Source organism: Homalodisca vitripennis, chromosome 1, assembly GCF_021130785.1.
Source record: "Homalodisca vitripennis isolate AUS2020 chromosome 1, UT_GWSS_2.1, whole genome shotgun sequence".
Taxonomy (NCBI): domain Eukaryota; kingdom Metazoa; phylum Arthropoda; class Insecta; order Hemiptera; family Cicadellidae; genus Homalodisca; species Homalodisca vitripennis.
The window spans coordinates 230,557,567-230,570,198 of NC_060207.1; the positions used below are offsets into that span (position 1 = coordinate 230,557,567).

The window sequence follows — 12,632 nt, forward strand, 5'->3', positions numbered from 1 at the left end:
AAAGAAAATGTGACTGTTATTACATTAAATATATACACTTTGTATAGTACTCAATTGTAAAACCTAATAATTTACAATTTTATAGTTAAAAACTAATTATTTTTTTAATTGAAACTACATCTATTATATAGTGTTGAATATACCTAATTTATAGTTTAATGATAAACACAAAATCATATACTTTTAGATTTGATTCATACAAAAACAAAAGTATAATTTTGAAGGAAACTGTATTATAAACTTAGCGTTAGCGCAGTCTATAAAAAATTTCAAAACGCCATTTAGCGTGTATTTACTGTACACGTTAGGCATTAAAAGAATTCAATATCGTTTATCCTTCTTACAGTTCGACCATTAGATGTCCACATCCTGGTGTCTTCTCAGCCCTTGTCTGCCGGCCGACGCTACGACCTTCTCTGCCAGTCTTCCGGGTCTAGGCCTCAGGCTAAAGTCACATGGTGGAAGGGCGGGAAGCGCCTAGAGAGCATAAAGGAGACGGTGAGTTACATTCACCGCTTACTGTTGTATTATAACCATTAGTTGATGATTTTGGAAGACACAACAGTTTTAAAGCCATCAATACGCTTAAAAAAACTTGAATAACTCAGATATTGTGTTTACAGACGTCGAATGACGGTAACACTACCACCAGCACGTTGTCCTTCACGGTTACGAAGGAGGACTCGGGGAAGAACCTGACTTGCAGAGCGGAGAATCCTACTGTGTCTTCAGAGATCCTAGAAACTACTTGGACATTGCATGTTCATTGTAAGTAAACGATCTTCGTATCAAAATGAAACCATAAAATATTAGATCGGACAAGTCGATCTGTGCCTAGCCTAACTTAACAAAAGCTAAGCTACCCGTAACATAACTTAACCTAACCCAACTCAATCTAACCTAACCTAACCTAGAAGTTTCATGCAAAGAAATTGCAGTCTTTTTGAAGATCAATTTTTTCAGGAAAGTGCCTACTACTTTGAATATATAGAGTGTAATATTATAGAGATGTTATTGAATCAGGCTATCCCAAACATTATACAATCCTAAATTAATTTTCATTAAACCAACACGGAGCATTTATTATGATGCCAGAACATCAACTCATATATGGATCATAACGCAAGCCTGAATAAATGATCTTAAGAATATGACTGAAGGACTCCTAAGATCATCAATAAACGAAGATAAACTTTTCAAAATGTCCATGAATTTCGTTGATTATAAATGTGTTTGGTACTTACTAATATAATTTCTTGGTTTTTGATTGTTAATTTGTAAAATGGCAATTGGATTGTATTGCATTTATTACATAACTATACACTGTCCTTTTGTGTATTTAGAGAGTATTTGTTATTTAGGTGTCATGGCTCATCCATAGAAGGTATAGGTAAAGTTTTAAATGCAATACAGATGTGATATTCAAACACTAAAATGATATTCTGTTTGAAATATTAATTGTTTGTAAAACTGAATAGACTCTATCATGTTTTACCCCAATCGGTTATAACACGACCGATTAGTAACATATTACTAAGTGTAACACAGTGCATGTAAAAACACTGTATCATAGAAATGAAAATACCTCTTTAAAACATTCGACTTAAAACGATGTCGTTTCACGAAATGTTAATACTTTGTTTTAATTTACAGATACACCTGAGACCAAATTAACATTAGGAACTTCTCTAAACAAGGAAAACATAAGAGAGGGAACGGATGTTTATTTTGACTGCATGGTCGTAGCTGAGCCCCCAGTATATAAAGTGGAATGGAGGCACAATGTGAGTAGTAACACTTAATATTACTAATGTTACTTAACACAAGTGGTTTTAACTTGTTCAGTAACATGTAAATTAATCATAGAATGAATTAATTTAATTTCAACTAGTATAATTAATTATGAATGTTTCGTTGCTATTTTTATTATACTAATGGTTCTACTTTGACTGAGTTTCGTGTCATTAAAACTAATTATTTTAAATATGTTTTTGAATTTTCTACTTAAATAAAAAAATTTGAAATATTTTATCTCGTGTCTTATGTTTGATATTGGGTATAAAAGCGTAATTTTAATGTGAGTTTTATTACTATCTAGCATTACTTTTATGGTTTATATGGAATATAATTTTAGATAACATAAATGAATATAAAGCACTTTTTTATTAATTTAATATATCGTTATATTCAAAAGTAATAGTAAACATACTATTTATAAAAGTAGCAGTTACCCATGGCTTTGCATGCATATTCGTTTTGAAAAATAGGGAGACCAAGAGCACCTAATTTTTAAATGGCATTTCAAACACTTTTGAGATAAGTAATGTATTATTCAAATCTCTTGATCCATTACAGATTTCAGTTTAAAGATAAGACCCTGTAGTCGGAGAGTGAAACAGGTTTTTACAAGTAGCTCTGAAATTTCTTGAATTTCTCTCCAATGTTTCATAATATTTTATTTAATACCTCCAACATTTTCAGTAAAAAATGAACTATTTTAGGCCAATATGGAGAAAACCTGAGTCTAAATGAGACCAAAGTCCAAGTCATTAGCATTTTGGTTACCATACTTACGACATAAAGAATTATGGCATTTTACTGCATTTTAATAAAAACAAACACAAAATAAAAAGCTTCTGCACGTAATGTCACGATATTTTTGAAGTGTAACTGACTTTGAAAGATGAATAAAAACAAAAGTTTACTATCACCTACTTAAATATCTATTAATTATTGCAAAGAATATTCTTGACTTTGACAAGTAATTAAAAACATATTTACTATCTGCTATTAATCCATGTCCATAAATCTAGTGGATATTGGACATTAATTGAGTTTTAAAGACCAGTGGGTCGTAGCCAGTAGGGATTTCCGAAATATAAATAGGCGTGTCATGTAAACCAGGGACCCAAGAAATGTCTATGTAAAATTTCAGTACATTCGGTCTACTAGTTTTTACGCGATTGATTAACAGACACACGGCAGACAATATTAAATTTATACAGGATGCCCTTGAATTAAGTCCTTATACACCTGGATGTATTCCAAACGGATTGCGATATCGATGTAAAAACTTCACCATACCTAATAAAATAAATGTATGGGTTTTTTTTAGATGGTATTACAATGTAAGGGTTTATTTGCGCATAAATCCTTGCTAGGATCGTCGTAGAGATGTTTTGTTCTTTATGTCATTGTGTTTCTTTTGAATTTACGTTTCAAATTATATGTCACAAGATAGGGTTTGCAATTTAAACATTTCAAGTGACCCCGCTTTTTCAAAGGAGGAGAAATATTTGTATCCTTTATAAAGTAACTGAAAATATTTAAAAGGTATGAGAAAGATATTTTCATTGATATTTAAATCTGCTTGGAATATATATAGCCCTATTACGATTTAATTTACACCCTGTATATACACGTTACAATACAGATAGACCAAGTAACTTAAAAAGTATGTAACACCTCTTTAAGGTGCAAAATTAAAGGTATGTTGGCTGTAACTAAGCAGTAGGCAGATTTATGCAATACAACATTAGAACTTTATGTGTAATAAAACAGCAAACAGTATTATAATTATGGTAATTAAGATGTTAAATATATTGTGTGTTTCATTTTGTACTAAACTGGACTGATCCAAACTGACAGCGTGTTATTCAATATGAGCTGATGTTATTGTGTGATATCCAGGGCAAGATCCTCTATCACAATGTAAATCACGGGATCATAATCAGCAATCAGAGCTTGGTGCTGCAGGGCGTCAGCAGAGCGAGCGCGGGAAACTACACATGTGTGGGCTTCAACACTGAGGGTGACGGAGAGAGTGACCCCTTCTACCTCAACGTGTTGTGTGAGTCATTGTTTACGCTAAGTGCACAAATCTATCCTGCTTCCTTCCAGGAAACACTTACTGAACTTTCCATGCCTAACATTTGTTGATTATGAATTATGTAAGGTAATTGTAGGAAATTTGGTTATGTGAACAGACATTGTTTACGGTCCTTCCAGGAAACTCTCAACTGAAGTTCTATGCCTAACACTTATTAATAAAGAATAATGTAAAGCATTTGTAAAAAAATTAGGTTATGTGAATAGCCATTGTTTACGCTAAGTGCACAGATCTATCCCGTTTCCTTCCAGGAAATTCATAACTGAACTTCTATGCCTAACATTTATTGATTACGAATGACGTAGGTATTTGTGAGAAATTAGGTTATGTCAATAGGCATTAGTGTACATTGAAGAATTTACAACAGGTATATATGACAACCTTAATTATGACAATATATGACCTAATTAACTAATTTTTCAGCATCAATTAACATTCTATTCGCTTCTTGAAGTAGGTCAATTTATTCCATCTGAAATGAACGTTCTGTTATCTTTGCAAACACCTGCTTTTGCTGCAACTGAAATGCTGCTTCACATTTCCAGTCATCTTAAAATCTTGTTAAGATGTAGAACAAGTTAGATAACTTTAGCTGTATTAAGCGTGTTTGTATTATTATTGTGTTAATTATTCATAATGATACATGTGAGCGATATGCTCTTATTATTCATATATTTTAAACTGACTATAGCGTTCCCTAAAAAGAAACCTGTTGGTTTGATGCAAATATCGTGTATTATAAAAAATAAACAAATTTATCCAACCCAAAGACCCGTGTTAAAATTTGGTTTTTTGTATATAATGCTAGTATTTTTTTTTCGTTTCAATGAACATGGGAGTAAGGTACAACAATCATATTTTTCTCCCAATAAAGTATTCATGTATTTAGTCTATATAGGTATTTTTCTTTTACAAAGTTTTTTTTAATTCATCGTTCATTATTTATTTTTGTTTTCTGTAATTGTAAAATTAATTTAAGTAACTTGAAATTTACAACCATTTTAATGAGTTTTACATGTGTTAGTTAATTCCCAATCCAATAAAAAGAAATTCCCATTGCAGTTCATTGTTTCCAGGAGTTAATGTAGCGGTGCATTCAATCATTGCGTTACTATTCTATAATAATATGGAGCAATATTTTCTCCAATAAATTTTATCACATGACTGCGGAGTATACAAAAATGTTAGTAAGAAATACAAGTACTATTAAATAAAAAGAAATATAAAACAAATTTAATATAATAAGAAAAAGTTTCATTTTGGATAAAACATAAAAAATCAAATATTTTATATCAGTTTCTGTTCGTCCTAGCAATGTTTTGTTTCAAAATGTGTTAGTAAAGAATATTATATACATTTTTGAAAAAACCTACATAAAATAATTGTTATATAAATAACTATTAAACTGTTGTTGTTTATTGTATTTTACAGGTTTGATTTATTCGGATAAACATTGGAAATCAAAAACTTTCAATAACTATATGATTCTACCAAAGGGAATGTACCAAATAAATTTACAATACTTTTCAGTTTTCGTGCGTTTTTTCCGTTTTAATGTATAAATGTTATATGACTGGAAACTCTAACTGGAATATATTTTCATGAGAACATTAGCAATGTTATTGCCTAAACTCATATCTCATTTAATATGAGTTTATAATACTAATGGTATTGTTATTACCTGTTATATGATGGAATGCGGCTTAACTGAAGCATTAATATTATTTGTTATGATTTATTAACAGTAAATAAACGTGGGAAAATATCAATAAATATAACTTTACTAAAAGTGTTTAATTGTTTTGAATTCAAATCCAATGTTAGTAACAAGATTATATTTATTACATAATGTAGGTATTATATTAATATTGGAAATTATTATAAATGCAGTTTCCAACACTACTATTTATGTATAAGTGGTCAAATATTAAGAATGGCCTTTACGTATTGCCTTCTCCAATTTTTAATAATTAATTAATGTCGAACAGATTAAATGTCCTTTTACGAAGTAAATAAGACAGTTCTTCAGTAACGACAACCTCTACGGTGGAAAGCCACACATTTTTATTACACAAATCAAAACTTTTGTATTTGTTTTAGTTAATTTATATTGTCCACAATAAATTCCATACAAGGTATGAAAATAGATGCAAATTGGTAGGAGCAAGAATCTACAGTTTAGTTATATTCGTATAACATGTAAAGCCTAGATGACAGTAATTATTAATTTTTTTTTTTATCAATTCAATGATGTAGTCATTGTACACAACTCAGATTGGAAACTTCGTTTAAATGTGTGTTAAGTGTATTCTTTTTTAGCACGAATGTTGAAGGCGGTTATCTATTTTATTAAATTATTATTCCTAAATATGTCCCAATACATAAATAGTATCCGAGATGAATGAATAATAATTTCTTGTTTTCATTTACTAAGTCTAGGAAATAGGCCAGATAAACCCTATGCAGGTTTATTTTTGCAACTGCATAGAAAGGAGTGATAGACATTTTCTATTTAATTTTGTCAAAGTTTTGTAAATATTTACCGATTTAATAAGTGCATCAAACCTCTTTTGGTCACTGAAGACTCCAATTGGAGCAATTGGAAAAACTTATGACCAAAAACTTTTTTGGTCAGTTTATAAATATTTAAAACTCGAAATCGGATGGCAAATAAAATTTCCAACTATATGTATTAAACATAATGTTTAATAAATATTATAAATATCCATTGGCATAACAGTTGTTAATAATATACATTATAATTAAAATTTAAATTATGAATATTATTTTTATCTGGGTGCAAATAATATTCATGGCCAAAATATTGAGTAGCCCTTCCCATATTTGCTGACGCATATGATCAAAACGAATAAATCTTGTTGGTGAAAACCTATCACGTCATCCATACATTTGGTTTACATCAAAGAGGCTTCCTCACCAGTCCTCTCCGTATTCTCTGAATATCAAAAAATAAAACAAAAATATTCTATCAACATATTTATCATCTAAAACATACTTTTTAAATATTTTAGAAATTTCATTTATATAATTTATAACTTTGCAAACCGGTTTAAATTGAGCTGCATACTAAAATTATTGACTGATAAACCAAAAATTCTTCTCCACTTCTCCTTTTACCGAGAGAAGAGGATATTTTTATTTTATATACATTAAAAAATAAAACATTATTGTCTTCATAAGGATATTAAATGAGCTTTGGTACCTCATAATCGCTTAGCTGGGTGTGATTATTGTAGAATAGAAAATAAAAGTTAATGAAATAAAATAGAAAAATATATATACTATTTAAAAGAATTACGATATAAAGTAATTCTGCACTACTATAACTACGATCTTAAAAAGCTCCAACACTATATTTATTTAAATAAAAAACTAATTTAAATAATAATAGGGTAAACTATACAGTAGTTGGCACCTTTAGCTGCAAATATGATTAATTTTTTATTCGTTTAAATTTTATCGGTTTATCACATTTTCTTTTAACTGTGCTACCAATTAAATCAATTACAATAGACTATTGTGATCATCAAAATAACAACAATTTTCAAAATTTAAAAAAGATTTAATTTTAATGAATTTTTATAAAAAAGTAAAAACAATTTACAGTTATTGGCACCCATTTCATAGTACTTGTCATAGCCAAGCATAGTTATTGGCACCCTATGCCAAGGACTAAAAAGTTAAATTGTAGACTTTGTATTATACTTCATAGTTCATCAATAAACTCATCATATCAACATATTTGAATGTTTTCACTGAATTTAAATAAAAACACAATAATTTAGGCCTTAATAATTTTGTACTACCCAATTGTTTACTGGTAGGGCCTTAATGTATTTGCTTAGGCATTTTATAATAGGTTAAGATCACTATTAATAATATCGTTTATTAAATTCAACACAAGTTGCACAGACAAACACAGGGTCCAACTCATAAAATTCAAAATCAATTGGCAAACATTCTTTATGATAAATCTTATCACAAACAGATCACATTCAAAATATGTGTCTTTAATGTTCGAACCGCACGTGTAGCATAACCCACCCAGCTTTACTTCATTCCCTAAGTTTTTCATTAAAACATTTGGTTTGTTGACACTCTTTTGCAATTCCAATTTCTGTCCTTTTTCTTCTTTTACAACATTATTAGCAACTGTTTTATATTCCTTCTTAGGTGGCTTTGCTATGTTTTTTGAAGTTCCACATTTCTTCATCTTTGTCATGTTTTGTGTCTGCCTTTTCTGGTTTTCCTTTTTTAATTTTATTATCTTCGCGGGTTTTTTCCTTTCTGACTTCTTTCTCTCCTCTTCAGCCTTTTTTTTCCCTTTTTTCCTCAAAGATGGATTTCCATTTTTTTGATGTAATGACAAAGGGAACTCTCTCCGTCTCCCTTTTTCCTTTCCTCTTTGGCGTTTCCGGCCACAATAGTATTTCTGCTATTGTGGATTGCGATGACTGTGGATTTTCAAGAGGGGTTTTGTTAGGTTGTGTAGGTGTTGAGTAGCACTGTTGGTTCTCCTTGACTTAGTAGGTGTTGCATAGCTGTGGTCCATTCCGAAAGGATTTTCATTTTTTAGGACTTCATGGCTTGTGGATGGAAGTGCATTTGCGTTATTTTCTGTTGGTATATCAATAATTACAGTAGTCTGATCACAATTTTCACTTTCACTCCTCTTGAATTCATCCCACACCCTATAGAGTGTATAAAAGAGGGGGTGTTCTGTATTTTTGTTGACCTCAGAATCGATGTTAACAAATTTGTCAAGGATTTCATCGCCTACAATTCCTTCAAAACTGTTCAAGGGTGATGGTTTGGTTGGGTGTGCTGCTCTTGTCAACTATTTTACGTTCTTTTCCAAGACACTTTGAAAAGTCTATGGCATCCGATTTCCATGGATAAAAGCCACAAGCCTTAAATCCATTCTTTAGGGTTTCGGGTTTTATCGCTTCTAAGACTTCCTTTAAAAGGGGTGCAACGCATTCCCTGGTGACTGCCTCCGTAGGATGATTTTTTTCTATATTTCATCAAAGCTTGCTTCCAGCCAGCTTTTATTGGTCGAAATGCAGCAACGTCTGCAGGTTGCAAAATACGTGTTGCATTTGGATACAAAGCTACTAAAATTATCTGTAGCTCACTGCACAGGGTACTCAATTGATATGATAAATGACTCTTATGCCCATCCACGAATAAGATTACAGGCAAAGTAACCTTATTTTTCTATCAAATAAGTGTTTGAAGACGTTGCCTATATACTCATAAAAAAGCTCAGCTTTCATCCAGCCATTATCACTGTGGCCCGATGCCCCAATCGTCTGGGACAGAATTAACAATAGCAGATGGCAACCGTTGGTAGGGATAGATAAGCATAGGTGGAACAACCTTAACCAGACGCTTGAAAATGTAAACATAGCAGTAACCGCAGACTTCGCCTTTCCTTTGTCTATTTCGTATACATTTTTGGAACCAAGTGGAGCTAAAAAACCTTTGAATTTTTCGGGCACATTTGAAAATTTGTTTCGTCTCCATTGAATGTTCTGTCCGAGTTTTTTAAAATGTCCAAAACATTTTCTTCGCTGAGAACACTCTCAATATTGCTGAACCAATTCTTAATGTCCATTTCACTTACACAAGAACTAGCTGCCGTGACTGCTTCTCTGCGGTGCGTTGTGTAATTTTAGGGTGGCGACGAAGGAAGGCTGATACCAACCAATACCAGGTAGGCTTTCTTTAAACGGGTTTGGTCTATTGTTCTGAGTCAAAAATTCCTGCACACTCAGCTGAATATCTTCTTTTCTTCTCGGAAATCCTTTTTTACTGCAATCGATTATCCATTTTTTCAAGCAGATCTTCCTCTTCTTTGCTTAATATTGGCGGGGGGCCTCGCTCAGCCCTACTAAACTTTGAGCTTAATCGGAACTGGATTGTCGCACGAGGAATTCCATATTTCTTTGAAGCCGCTTTTTTCGATAGCAATCCATTTTTTACATCATTCAATGCTGCTTGAAGAGCCTCAGGCTTATACCGCTCTTTTGGCATCCTTGGCAGATTTAAAATCTGGAAAAAAACATCGAGATATTAGGCGTATTGTAAAGGAATAGGCTATGTTTGCTTGGAGATGTATACTTGAATTAAAATTAAACAAACCTGGAAAATACATGGAAATACATAATTAATTAATGTGATTCTTCTGAGGGCTCAGTAATTGGCATGCCAATAACTATATCTTGACCCAGTGCCAAGTACTGTGTTGTTACAGTTATTGGCATGCCAGGTCATAACAAAAACACACCATTCCAACTACTGTAAAATGTTATACTAATAGAATTTGATTGGTTATTTAACATTCACATAATATCTTTGGTAACACTAACATAAAAAAATTCATTAAGTTTTAAAATCTGTTAAAATTGCAGTAGTTGGCACCCAGTGCCAACAACTAAAAAAGCACATTTATACATTTTACAGCGGTTGGCACCCCCATAGTTATTTTAATTTGAGGTTATGTACATTGAAAACACCCTGATTAGATCTACATTACCTCAACATAGAAGGGTTAACTTAAATAATTAACAACAATTGTGTGGTGTGCTAGCTAAGACAGAGTTTGTGTAGCAACATTCTTAACGATTTATTAAGAAATAAGCAGATTTTTACATACCTTTTAATATTGTAGAGCAGCCTCACTTAACCTTATAATCTTGAAGCTGAGACCACTAAAACCACATGGCAAACTCTACTGGTATTACAGTAACCTAGCAGAGGAAACCATTTTTGGCCAACCTAAATGTTATTAAACTGAAAAATTTCCACGGGGTGACAACTACTGTAGCAGTGCCAATAATTGTCTGGTTTACCCTATATCAAAACACTTTAAGACTTGTATGTTTTGGGCCATGAATCTTACAATTTATGTATTTAATTTTAAAATGAGCAGTATGTGCTGAATTGCTAAAAATTCTTGATTCTGATTCATATTTACATAAGTGACTGTCATACCGAAGTAAATCGTCTAATGTAATTTTATCTCATGTTATGTCCTTTGCTAATACCTGCAACTTATAATAGCTGACAACAGATAATCCTTCTATTTCTTAAAAGGATAAATGCTATTTTCACGGTGAAGAAGTAAAATTGTTTTATAATTATATACATTGTGTTTTATTCCCTTTAGACGCACCAACATGCAGGCCAAACCAGCCGCGGGTCCACGGCGTGGCGAAGAAGGAAAGGGCGAACATAACGTGTGAAGTGGATGCAAACCCTAAGGACGTGAACTTCAAGTGGACGTTCAACAGTTCGGCGGAAAGCCTAGACGTAGAGAGCAGGTATATCGTGAGAAGCGGTACCTCCAGTGTCGTAATATACACGCCTGTGTCTGAACATGACTACGGCACTCTGCTCTGCTGGGCCAGTAACAGGATAGGGCACCAGAGATCTCCTTGCGTCTTCCATATAATCGCTGCAGGTTAGCAATATTTTCTATATTTCTATAGTTAAAATGCGAAATAATTTCGTTTCATGTTTGTTATCTTAAAAGTAGAGTATTTTCAACTTGTTTTGCATTCACTACTTTCCAAAATGAGGACACCTGACGAAGAGGATAGATTCCAGTCCTCGAAACGTTGTGTTATACCATTTGAAACCATCCCGTTTCCAAATATCCAAAATCTGATATCCTGTTTTACCTTCCATTGTCAATAACAAACTTTAAACAAGGAACTTAGAGTCTATTTTACTATATAGGATAATAAATATTATGATAAAACAATTGTTTATATTACTTTTAGATTCATTGGTTTTATTCATTCTTATATTTATCAAATGTATATAATTTGAAACTTTTTTTTACAATCATATTAACTAATTTAAACACATCGTTGTTTATACATATGAATTATATATCTTGAATATAAATACAATATTTTATAAATAATGTAAATGAAATTGTTGCATCTTTTGTTTCCTTAGCAACAAATCAAAGTACTAAACAATTATGCTTTAGGAGATACTAATCCAGGTGCTATAATCTAGATCGTGTAACAGACGTGTCACGATTGCGTTCAACCAAAAGGTGGCGTAATAACGATTCGTTGTAAAAGTTTACTATCGATAAAATGTGGCAGTTCACTTTGCCAACAATCAATAACAAATGTTGTTAAACCTGGAAGCCAATTCTTTTTTGTGAATTGATCGTATCCACCTATAGAACCTCGCCCATAATAATTCAAAACTACAATGGGCTGTAACAATTAAAATTCATGGTAGTATAAGTTTTAAAATGTAGTACGTTGCATCAAAGATATAAAAGTGTTAAGAGTAAAAGCTCGCACTGGAGAAAATTATTGTTTGTGTTATTGTTGTTGCGATCAAGGTTGCATTTATATCCAAGTAGATTTGTGTTAAGAATTTAAACTAATAAATATAAAACAAAATAAACTCGTTGATTGCGCTTCTAGAATCTCGCCCATAACAGTTCAAAACTACAATGGACTATAATAATTAAAATTAATGGTAATTTAACAATGTAGTACGTTGCATCAAAGTTATAAAAACTAATAAATATAGAAAAACATATATACTCGTTAAATGCACCTTTAGAACCTTGCCCATAACAATTCTAAACTACAATGGACTATCGTAATTAAAACAATGGTATTTTAACAATGAAGTACGTTGTATCAAATATATAAAAGTATTAAGAGGAAAAGCTCACATTGGAGAA

General features: G+C 31.7%; 1 protein-coding gene across 1 annotated transcript in view; it reads left to right on the top strand.

Moving 5' to 3' along the window:
* The window catches only part of LOC124353133 (nephrin-like), an 83,511-nt gene that overhangs the window by 48,761 nt on the left and 22,118 nt on the right, over positions 1 to 12,632 (top strand). The window contains exons 5-9 of the mRNA XM_046802986.1: positions 347 to 498; positions 624 to 768; positions 1,654 to 1,784; positions 3,691 to 3,850; positions 11,082 to 11,375. Of these exons, the coding sequence (XP_046658942.1) occupies positions 347 to 498; positions 624 to 768; positions 1,654 to 1,784; positions 3,691 to 3,850; positions 11,082 to 11,375 (882 nt within the window). The remainder of the gene's footprint in view (positions 1 to 346; positions 499 to 623; positions 769 to 1,653; positions 1,785 to 3,690; positions 3,851 to 11,081; positions 11,376 to 12,632) is intronic.